This window comes from Macrosteles quadrilineatus, unplaced genomic scaffold, assembly GCF_028750875.1.
Source record: "Macrosteles quadrilineatus isolate MER2022 unplaced genomic scaffold, UCM_ALF_1.0 Scaffold_8__2_contigs__length_117827958, whole genome shotgun sequence".
In the NCBI taxonomy this organism is placed as follows: Eukaryota; Metazoa; Arthropoda; class Insecta; order Hemiptera; family Cicadellidae; genus Macrosteles; species Macrosteles quadrilineatus.
This window is the reverse complement of record NW_026542601.1, coordinates 68421614-68433812: the sequence shown is the minus strand read 5'-3', so window position 1 is coordinate 68433812 and position 12199 is coordinate 68421614. Positions and strand designations below refer to the sequence as shown.

The following is a 12199-nucleotide window of genomic DNA, read 5'->3' as shown; positions in this document are numbered from 1 at the left end:
GTTCACTGAAACACCCAAAGGTAGCAGCACTGCCTGGATCCGTACCCAGTGTCTTTGCTATGTGGGTCGAAGAGAGAAAATCCCCAAAAACCGGGACAAAAGCATTGCCAGACGGGATTTCACTGGAAATGTTAGTACCAACCTATACCAAAATAAAGCTCGCATTCTAAGCTACAAGCTGGCAACAGTTATAACCTTCCCCGGCAATGGCTGAGCTCATACTGACTCTATGTATATCAGGTGGTTGGCCGCCGACAATTATCGGCGCGCGCCACCTGGAAGCGCTAGTTACGCCTACTAAAGTCGGCATGAGCAGTCAACATGTTAAGCTATTTTATCATCCATACCATAATCTTAAAATCTACAACTGTACAAACAAAATCTTTTTCTTAAAACAATTGACAATGGTTTTCTGAAATTTTTCCTCACAGAAGTTGACAACTACCCGCACCATTGCAGAACCATTGTCTAGCTAATTTTCTAATTAATTTTAATTTTTGATTATGGTTTTGGTTAACCTGATTTCCAGTTTATAACTAGGTGCTGGGTTTTACTGAGCGCTCCACACTCCTAGCTGGAATATTGAGAAGCTTGGATCGACTCACCTTGCTCCTTATACTATGGTAACCACACCATTCACCATTTCTCCACTCTGTGTGTATGTGATGATTGAATCACATCGAGATTTGACTCTTTAATAGTTAATAATGGTACAAATAAATACAAAGTGGATGGCTGGAATATATTTCAAATACTCACTTTCCACTTCATCCTGAATCGCTGGAACAACCTTGTCATATCGGACACATCTTAGCATTATAATCTTCTGAAATCTATTTAATTTCTTTTCCCAAGGGTCGGGATATGGGTTTTTGTGTGGTTCCACACTATCAAAGAACTCTTTCCACTCCTTTTGATGTGTCTCAAAATGTTTTCGGAAGCCCTAAAAACACAAACCAGTAAAGTTACTAAATGGAATATGTACTGTTTCTAATAGTTCTCCTTTCAATTAGGCTTGGTTAAAAAGTCAGTGTATTGAACTGAATAAAGAAATCTACATCACCTCACCCTGTTAGACGTTCAATTCAACTAAATTCAGTTACATTATAAAAGTGATAAACTGTTCAGCTATAATGGAATGGAAAGGTCTTTTTATATAATTTGTCAGATCTGCTATAAATCTGTACTCATCCAAACAGTGACTTTAACCGAACAACATGACAATTTTGACAGTTTGGTGGAATAAATAAATAATGATTAGATTATTTTCCTAGATATTTCTGGTCACAGTTGATACATCTACCTTGAAGTTTGTGAGCAGATCACAGCGGCAAAGCTGGTCCCAGGAGTTTTGTGGCAGCCATGTTGCTGGATTGGGGTAAGGGTTGTCCAGACCAACCCCTCCAGTCAGTAGAAACATCCACTCTGAGTGGTCCATCTGCTGTTTGTTGAACATCAGGTTGACTGTGAGTAACAGGGAGAATAGCAGCTTGTCCTGTGACAAACACAACACAGACAGTTAACTCAGTAGTTCTGTGACAGCCATGTTGCTTGGTTGGGGTGGGTTGGTTGTTTACGTTTCTGACACTGGACAAGTTGTATTTAGTTTTAAAAATTCAAACCAAACTGACTATGATAGGGAAAAAACATTAACCTAATTCTTACCTTCTCAAAGAGACTTCGACAGATGTTGACGTACAGTGAGTATGTAAAGTATGTAGTAAGCTCTGCTATTCTGTCTTCAACGTTTTCAGATTTCTCTGTGTTGTCGATTGCAGCTTTGAACAGGTTTATAAACCAGACAAGAGAGTATTGGTACATAGGGTCAATGTTTGCTAGGTTAGCTGAAAACAAACAACATAGGTAGTACAAACATGTAAGACAATATCGTTGCCACATGTTTTTGAGAAGACTACGCATTAATTATTTTTATTTATTAGACATACAAAATATAGCATTTAATTATTTTAACTGTAAATTAGATTACATTTTTTTTAAAGATCATAGATACTAGATACAGATTTTAATTTTAACTGAATCAAAAAAGTCCTCCATTATACTTACTGATGCTGAAAAACAACACTGTGGAATGATTAGCAATAGGGACATATTCCAGTCTAGCAGCGTCTATAGATTTCTCAGTCACTTCCGCAACAGCTTGTTTCTCTGAGATCTCATTGGCCAGGACTTTGGAAGAGCTCAGCACAGACACTCCCTCCTCATCTTCCAACAGGTTGTCACCAGCTGTTGACAATATGTACAGGATCTTCTCCTCAATCTCTTTCAGCATTCTGAAAGCAAATTTAATTACAAACACATATACTTGCTTTTTTGATAACATAGTAAATGGTTGTTCTTAATACATGCAATCAATAGCACAACTGGATCATGATACCCCTAAGAAAACCCCACTCTATTGGACAACGACCTGGGATTGTTCGTCACATTTTCCAGGTCAGGTTAACATCTAGCCTAAGCCCAAGGCTATTAAAAAGAAAAAGAGGTTGCCTCAGTCGCGCGTATGACGTCACCCGCCGACCCGGACGGTGCTGCTTTTAATTTACACAGCTGTCACCTGTCAAGTACTTTGTTATTGTTGTTTGTTTTTCATTTATTTATTTGTAAACAGATCTGGGTCGGCGGGTGACGTCATACGCGTGACTGAGGCAACCTCTTTTTCTATTTAATAGCCTTGGCCTAAGCCCTCAGATCTCACACTGGTTCTGGTATTTAGTTATTTTATGATCTAGGTCAACGTAGAGCTTCATTGCGTGGAGAATAGCCTGGATGGACTGAGACACAAAGGTCATCATCTGGATGACGGTGTGCACCGACAGCAATCCTACTTGGTATGTATGTACTAGTGTACTTTGTAATTAGTAGGGCCTGTGTATTTATATTTTAAGCTTATGAAATATGAATGCAAGGTGAGTGTAGAATGGAGTGAGATGATAGTTTCAAGTTTTTTCTGACTGGGTTCAGCTTTTTCATTAGTCAGGATCATTCAAGACCATCATTAAAAGACCCATCAAGAGACAGCTGGGTCTAGTTTCAAAATATCGAAAAGTTATCTTTCTCAGGATTGAACTAGGGTCCTTCTAATTGCTAGGCGTGCACTATAACCACTCAGCTACCAAGCTCTGTTTGCAAGTAAATTCACAAGTTTTACCTAGTGAAGACTCACCTCTTGTTATCAGCTCCCTGGACTATCAGTTGGTTCTTCTCAGCCTCCAGATCTGGTCTGTCCTTGGCCACTACAATACCTAACAGCTGATCCTCCAGACCTGTAGGTGTGATCATGAAGTTGAGTAGAGTCACTTTGACTGCAATCTCTGGGAGGTAGTGAGGGTTACGCAGCTTGGTGGTCAGATAGAACCTGCCGAGTAACAGACACCGCTATACTATCTCACACTGGAAGCTATCATAACAATTCATATAAGATTTTTACTAATCATTTGTGTCAATGTGCTGATTTTAAATCTGCTGCTAAGTTGTTGACAGTTATCAATTATCAATTATCAATTATTTAAGATGGGGACGCCATTATGTGCGTATTTTAACCCAAATATGAGTGAAGGATGAGTGTAGGATGAGTGGCGCGATCTTGTAGTCTTGTTAGTGACTAAGGCCAACATGTTCCTAAGACACAGCTGTTAATTAATAGCCCATACAGCTAATGGCAACTAAGGGACCTACAGTTTATAGTGGAATCCTTTTTCCTTGTAATTTACGAATTGGTCTAATTATCAGGAAAGTACTGCGGATAGTCGTAGTACTCACTAGTGCGGACGTTAATCCACAGCAGGGAGCATCGCAACCACAGCGCATCCCTATAAATATCCACAATTCGTGACCTCCTAGTAGCTGGATTACAGGACGACGCCACCCGTCCCAGTCTTTTGAAATGAAATTAGTTTTATACATAGCAGAAAGTTTAAATATTTTCGACACTACAAAAATTCAAGCAAGATCGTTTCTGTAGGCTGCTTTTGTCACTGGGCTTTCAATTAATGTAATTAATGCAATGATGCAATCTTACATAAGGTTGATGCCAGATACTAACAAGACCATTCTCTTACATAAAACATAAAATATGTCAATAGGTTAGGTAAACACAAGTAAAATAAATAAGTAGATAAATCTGTTTCCTGTTTGAGTAGGAACAACATTAATATTACACCTCCATTTGAGCTATGACACTTAGGCAATGAAAACATCAAATATATAGTGACAGTTATAGGTGTCATAAAAAATATAAACTTGGGTTATTGGGTTGTTTATTCTTCTTCTTATACATAATAGAAAAATATAATAATAATTCCATATCTGATTCTACAGGTTAACTAAGTACTAAAACTTACTTATAAACCACCTCTAGGTAGGTAAACAAGACGGAATCATAAACCAAACACAATTGGAGAAAAAAATATACCAACCTGAACTGAGGAGAATATTCTACCACAGAATCTCCCAGCTTTATACACATGGCTCCTCCCTGCTTGAATGTCTGTTTCAGAAGCAATGGCTCAAGTAAAGCATCCAACTCTTCACCTACGTTTTCCAGCAAAACCTGAAAAACAGTAATCGGTGTGAATCCAAAGTGAGCCCCTCGTAGCGTTTTAGGAAGAATATTTTGGAACCAATTATTTATTGGAGGAGAGAAATTTTCTTTATTGTAGCTAAAGTAAAAATCTTATATACATAAGGTAACAGAGTTTGATATTATGTAAACTCAAAAATCAATTCAATATCAATAAATACAATGTACAATAATACTGATTGTGAATTCAGAATGTACCGGTAGTAGTTAGTAACCCATCACTAATTAACATGGTTAAAACGATAATTGCCCATGTGTGTAGTGTGTACCTACAAAAAGATTACCAAAATATCTACAGTAATGAGTGTAACTTAGATTTAATTAAATTGATTTTATTTAGATTTAATTAAATGTAAATTAAATTTAATAAATTTTTATGACTATAAATATTTTTAGGAATTAAATTACATCAAAACAAACAGTCACAGTCATCAAAAACATAGGTTACCGTAACTATTTTTTTCAAATGGAAATTAGCTTAACTTAGATTTCAAATAGGATAAATAATGTTCCTGAATTTATATAAATATTGGTTACAAAGTCTTGAAGTGTTGAAGTAATAAAGTGGTTAAATCAAGTATCAAGTACAGTAGACTCTCTCTTATTCGGACTCCTTGGGACCGAGGCCAGTCCGGATAACGCTTTTTCCGGTTAAACCGACGTCCCCAAAAACTCGTTAAAACGGACCGTTTAAATGCATACTTTATACAGTATTAGACTTACAGATGTGATGATAAAAATTGTCCGGCTCTTTGGCCATGATGGCGCGTGTAGTCCGGTTAAAAGGTGTCCAGATAAGAGGGAGTCTACTGTATTTCTGTTATCGATACATTATTCAAACAACTGACTTACAGGTTGACCAAACTGAATAGCGTTCTCGAGAACTCTCACATAATCAGAGCTGGTCATTCTCATCACACTCAGATTATTTGCTTTCTCAATGTTTTTTATCCATTTGTTAGCTTGACTCTGCGGGTCGATCATCAGTGGCCAACGTCTTGCATTCCTGTGAAGCAGTTACAATCAAATACCACATGCATCAGAAATCCATGAAACAAAAATAAGGCGTAGAAACTATTTATACTTACTTGACAATGATTCCGTTGTCAACGGAGAATGAGTCGCTGGGAAGACCGAAGATATTCCACGCTCTGATTTGTACAGGTTCTCCCAGAACAGAGGTGAGAGAAAAGTCTTTGGAACAGTAAATGTTGTAACTCTTGACTTGCTCAATCCACTTCTGCATCTGATCTTGTCTGAACTGCATTGTAAACGGTCCCAAGTACGCCACAGCTCCTGACGCAACCAGAATGTCTCCTGCAATCAATCTCGCATTGACTGTGTTGTTTGGTAAACCCCTCTGAATAGAAATATTCCCACCACAGCAAACCTACTAACCGAGCAATATGTTTAACGTTGCTTCACTAAATTTTGTTGAAAAAGGTTCAGAGTAAGAGGTTTAACTCTTACATTTATGACTCTAGTTCCTTTATATTGTTTAATCTTTCAAATTAATAGATAGATAGGTAATACCGGCAACACATCCGGTTCAGGTTGTGTAGTTTTTAGTGAAGATCAATGAAAGATTAGTGTTGAAATAATCATGTTCAGCAGGTTTTTTGATGAGCTATTTCTTTAATTAGAATTGTTCAGTAAATTCCAGTATTTCAGCCAATGTTTCAAATCACAGAAATCATTAATCACAGAACGCATTACATACATGGACGGAATGTGGACTTCAACCAACTATAACAATGCTGAGCATTGCATAGAGAAAGAGGTGTTAAGTCGGTCAGAATTGTGGTAAGGAAAGTAGCGGTGTTAGATTTGGAAAACTAGCTTGTACTGTTGCAACTGGAGCTTGTTAGAATATTTACTTTACCTGTAAGCAGATGATATCGTTCCCCAAGAGCCTTGGCTGTGGCACTCCATCTGTCTTTCTCTCCTCCCAAACCACCAATGAGTTCCTCAGCTCTCTGTAGCTTCTTGGTGCAGAGGTCAACTTCATCCTGAAATCAGGAATCGTTCAAATCTTTAGAAAAATGTTAATATTCTTTGAGAAATCCCATGAAAAATTACAGTATGACTAATATCTTTAGTATAAATATTATCTCCATTTTATGTTGTTCCTTACATCTAAATACTGTGACTCTCTACTAACCTGTACTAACACTCCAGCCTAGTAAGGATTTGTAAAGTAATACTACTTTAGTGGTTTGTTTTATGCTTGATCGAATGAAGATCTGTTGGTGTAGTAAACTATATGAATAACGTGATGGAATAAACTGCTACCCTAATACGTGGACTATAAAAAATTCTTTTGGACACTTCCTCTATGGCATCGTACATGTCTCTAACATTTCTGTTAGGCTTTAAATTTTTTTTCTAGAAATTGTAACAGTTTCAGTGTATAAAATAGGTAATGCTGGGCTCAATGCTCAGTGAGATGCATAAACTTGAAATTCAATTAAGACCTGATTTATGGCTTAAGATTCATTTAAGTGTTGAGGCTGAATTTGCAGAGGGTTACATTAATAATGTGGATGAAACTTAGATGGGAATAATGTTTCAAACTAAAATTGGATGGTACTGGGTTTATTCCAAAAGAAATAGATGTTTTGGTCTATCCAGGAAGAACAAGAAACTACAACTGTCATTTGGGCGTCAGTCTGTGACGTTAGACAGTTTCTACACCACCAAGATTGACCCTAACTAGTTACACAAAGGTCTCCATGTAAATCAGAGATAAGTTGGCATAGCAATTGATAATTTTCCGAATACAGGCTATTCCAGTTACCTGCAGGTTGTTAAGGGTAGCCTTGTTCTGCTCCAGCACGGCCTCTAAGTCTGCCAGTTTCTTCTGTACTTCCCTCAACTTGGCCTGTTTTATCTCCAGAGCAGCCATTGCTGTGTTATAGTCAGCTTCTGCTACTGCTAAAGCTGCTTTCTTAGGTGCAATTATCTTAGCTTGTACATCATACTCGGACAGTGCTCTGATCCACTTACACAAACCTATGGGTAGAACAATAATTCATGATAGAACAAAAAATAGATCCTTTTAGGTCACCATATTTGGTAGAATTTAATTAATCAGTACTGTTATAAATATGAAACAAAGAAAAAGCTTTATTCATATCATAATGATAACATATGAGGGGCCGGAATGGAAGTAAAACCTACCAGTAAATAACTATGACTGATCCCTAGCCATCTCTATAATTGACTCTATCCAATAACAATTGTGCTATAATGCGACAAAAATCATAAAAATATTATGCAGGATCAGTATTTATTTGAAAATTAAATTTCAAATTAAATGTAAAAGCTAAAAATGTCCTAAAAGAGAGAGTACATTGTTTTAATTTTATACACAAACAAGTTTAAATTGGCTATGCAAATGTTAAATATGTCATATAGGCCTACCTTGACTTAAATGAAGAAGTTGTTATATTCAATTTAGAATTGTAAATCTTGAATAATAGAAAGAGTAAAAACTATTAGATCAATTAAGATAGAACATCAATTGAAGGAATCAGGTAGGCCTACCCTTAAAATAGATGCAAGAAAACTATGCAACTTTTTTAGATTTCTAAACAACTGTTTCGAGTCTTAAAATACCCAGTCAACTTCTTTGTAAAAACTTGCAGTTATTCTTAATTTAAAAATCCATTCAAACTAATACACTTCGTCCATGAAAAAATTAGAAACAACAAACTCAAAGTTATCACCTTCTGCTGCGGTAGAAGCAACTTTTACTTTGACCGGATCAAAGTCTTCATTGGTAAGGAACTTTTCATTGATAACTTTCATGATTCGTGGCGGAATGTTGTCTTTGTCAAATTGTACAAGACCCTCCAAGAACTTGAGATCTCCCAATAGTCTCTTGGACGGTCCCCAGTAGTCTTCCACCATCTTGCCACTACCAGACGGGTCTGGGACTCTGTCTGGCTTGATGTCCTGTAAAGTACTGAATAGTCACCTTAAGTCGAATAAGTAACGTCATCTAAAGTCATTCTTGGAGGAAAAAAACCACAAAAAAGGATTAATTTAATTGTGTTGTGACTTTTAGTGTGTGCCATTAACTGTCTGGAAGCTGAGCCTTTTATAGGGATAGGAGACTCATCCCTATGTTGTTTTATGTTTAAGGTGAAAGGTTTCACCTTTGAACACATGTTCTAACCAACACTGCAACTTATTTACCTTCAGTATACACACAGCCTCCATGACCAGCCTGACTCACCTTCAATATACACACAGCCTCCATGACCAGCCTGACTCACCTTCAATATACACACAGCCTCCATGACCAGCCTGACTCACCTTCAATATACACACAGCCTCCATGACCAGCCTGACTCACCTTCAATATACACACAGCCTCCATGACCAGCCTGACTCACCTTCAATATACACACAGCCTCCATGACCAGCCTGACTCACCTTCAATATACACACAGCCTCCATGACCAGCCTGACTCACCTTCAGTATACACACAGCCTCCATGACCAGCCTGACTCACCTTCAATATACACACAGCCTCCATGACCAGCCTGACTCACCTTCAGTATACACACAGCCTCCATGACCAGCCTGACTCACCTTCAATATACACACAGCCTCCATCACCAGCCTGACTCACCTTCAATATACACACAGCCTCCATGACCAGCCTGACTCCCTTGGGAGGACTCTTCATGGACTTGACCACAGTGATGTCTGCTGGTGTCAGAGTGTCGAGGGCTGCCAATGCAGCCTCCAATATAGGCATTGCCTCGGCTAGTCGAGCGTCACACTCGGAGCGGATCACTTGCGCCGCGGCCGCTTGCTCATTGGCCACCGCCTCGTCTTCTCTCACCACTGCTTCCACCTGTGGACAACAATTAATTGTTTTGCATTTTCTCTTATATGCCTCAAGTGTAAGCTTGCCAACCAGCATCAAGTGATACAAATGATAAATTATTATAATAAGTAACATTAAATATGGAAGTAAAAATAGATATTTTTTTGTTCACATTTTTAAATTCTGCCTCAAGTGTGCAGACAAAACAATTCTCCAGGGAAAGCATTTTGACACTGACAGTACTAATTGTCTGCTTTTTTCTAGTTTTAGAGTCTACTCAAACTCACAATGATTTTCAGATCAGAGCCACTGTCAACGGAGTGCCTAAAGAAAGGGTTGCTCATTACCAAAAAGACAGTCATTATTGAACCTCTAAGCCATTTAACGACAAGCTCAAGACAATGCAGATCAGAAGAACAACAAAAACTAATGAGGGGAATCTGGAATCTGGAATCTGGGGGAAAAGGTGGAGGTTACACCTCATCTGATTGGTCAGTGGCGATTAAAATATATTTAATGAGGTTAATAATATTTAAAATTCATTTTTATAGCCCCGGAATCGTGTTTAATGATCTTACCGTTACTCTACTGTTTCAGGATTGTCTAAAAAGGTACATTTTAGCCATTATTCGTTATTTACCTATCATTATTTACTAAGGTTAGGTAGGTAAAATATAAATCATAGTTCAGTAAACAATAAAACCACATTGGGAACAAGACAGGATGACACAAAACATGTAGGGATTGTGGAAGCAGATGCACAAGATAGCCACAAGTAAAGGTGTTATGTTACTGAGGTACCTAAATGGATAAAAATAAAAATAGCCACGGAAGTTAGCAGGAAGTAAATTGTGACCTCCCAGCCTAGTAGTTAGAGTCTCACAATTTAGTGCAAGAGAAGTATGTTTGATTCGAGCATACGGAAAACATTTCAGGAGTTAGAACTGATGTTTCTCAATGCCTAACTAACCTTAGCCACGTCTTCACTCTCCGTCTCCACCTTCTGCATGACAGCCTTGACGTTCTCAGTAGCTTGCTGCAGTTGAGGCTGTAGAGCAACGAGCTCAGTCTTCATCACACCGACCTCCTTAGCCGCCTTCTGTAGACTCTCCAAACCCACTTCGTACCTCTTCTTGCCAACCACCAACTCCCTATGAGACAGTCACAACCCGATTAGTGGTCAAACTCAAATGGAATCTGAATAGGATGATTGAATATGCTCCTACTTTTCACTCGAATGGAGTGTCCAGAAAAAGTTTAAATTAATCTTAAAGCTTATGTATTGTCATTCTTAAACAGCCATTCGAAATTCAAAATTATTAAATTCCAAGAAATTGTGCCAAGATTTCAGATTAAACTCATTACCCTAATTAATAACATTTATTTTCAGTGTTTTACATAAAGCAACATATTTAGGAGTAAGTTGTAACTTAAAGTGGAGATCTGCAGGTCCCCAAAATTTTCAGGTCGGGTCGGGCCAACAGTTGGCACTAGGGATCGGTTGGAGCTGGAAATAATTTTCAGTCCAAGTAGGAGCTGGATCAAGTCGAGTTGAGCTTTTAGCGAATTTCCCTATAGGGAAGTAGCTATTACCGTAGGTCTCATGGTAAGACTTAGGCCCGGGACCGATTTACTTTTTCATTTAAATGTCCCCAGAGGCCAAAAACACCATTCGTTCAAATTTTTATATATGTATATATATATATATAGATATATATATATATAGATTTATATATATATATATGTGTCCGTGAACACGATAACTTGAGTAATTTTTATCCGATTTTGATGAAATTTGGTTTGAAGGTGTAAGGCGGGATAAACTTGAATGAGTTCGCGATCCAGCATGATCGGACCATGGGGACAGGGTTTTATGGGGGGTTTTATGGGGTAAAAATTGGTTTTTCTCACTTCTTACCCTCAAAACATAAAATTTCCCAATTTTTCTCTAAACCTTCTTAAAGAGCTTAAAAATACCCCCGCCGCAGCAAACCTGCCGACTAAGCGAATTTCCATTAACCTGATTGGATTTACACTAAAATGCCTCCATAAAAATAGCACATTTATTTCCTATTTAAATAGAATTAGTTTAACGAGTACTTAGGTTTGCTGCAACAGGGAGGGTAAAAAAGTTTTTTTTATAAAATGATAATAGTTTAGTAAGAAATAAAAGTATTTTCCAAAATCGATCAAAATATGTTCATAAACAAGCAAACTACAACAGTTGACTTATTCTCCATAAGAATAACATGGGAATTTTAAAATTACAATTTTTTTGAATTTTCTCCGTAACCATTAGGCGCATAATAACGCTTCAATATACTAAATTATTTGTTTTTTTAAGCTCTACAAAATGGTTTGAAAAGAAATTGTGAAATTTTGTGTTTTTAGGGTCAAAAATGGGAAAAACCTATTTTTACCCCATAAAACCCCCCATAAACCCCCGTTCCCATAGTCCGATCATGCTGGTTCGCGAACTCATTCAAGTTTATCCCGCCTTACACCTTCAAACCAAATTTTATCAAAATCGGACAAAAATTACTCAAGTTATCGTGCGGATGGACACATATATATATATACTAGCTGTAACCCGCGGGCTTTGCCCCGTTTAACTTCTTAATTTTCAAGATTATCTCGTTCGCATGGCTCAATCACGTCCTGGTTGAAGTTTGTTCGCTACGCTCACTCACCTTTAGGTTGGAGCTCGTTCGCTACGCTCACTCACCTTTAGGTTGGAGCTCGTTCGCTACGCTCACTC

The 12199-nt window shown here is 37.7% G+C and overlaps 1 protein-coding gene across 1 annotated transcript in view; it reads right to left on the bottom strand.

Moving 5' to 3' along the window:
- Positions 1 to 12199, bottom strand: part of LOC128999957 (dynein axonemal heavy chain 7-like) — a 60413-nt gene that overhangs the window by 9790 nt on the left and 38424 nt on the right. The window contains exons 34-46 of the mRNA XM_054426756.1: positions 10412 to 10592; positions 9241 to 9468; positions 8329 to 8557; positions 7398 to 7612; positions 6483 to 6609; positions 5689 to 5917; positions 5453 to 5606; positions 4437 to 4570; positions 3185 to 3376; positions 2065 to 2291; positions 1666 to 1844; positions 1304 to 1495; positions 760 to 943 (exon numbers count right to left, since the gene is read on the bottom strand). Of these exons, the coding sequence (XP_054282731.1) occupies positions 760 to 943; positions 1304 to 1495; positions 1666 to 1844; positions 2065 to 2291; positions 3185 to 3376; positions 4437 to 4570; positions 5453 to 5606; positions 5689 to 5917; positions 6483 to 6609; positions 7398 to 7612; positions 8329 to 8557; positions 9241 to 9468; positions 10412 to 10592 (2471 nt within the window). The remainder of the gene's footprint in view (positions 1 to 759; positions 944 to 1303; positions 1496 to 1665; positions 1845 to 2064; positions 2292 to 3184; positions 3377 to 4436; positions 4571 to 5452; positions 5607 to 5688; positions 5918 to 6482; positions 6610 to 7397; positions 7613 to 8328; positions 8558 to 9240; positions 9469 to 10411; positions 10593 to 12199) is intronic.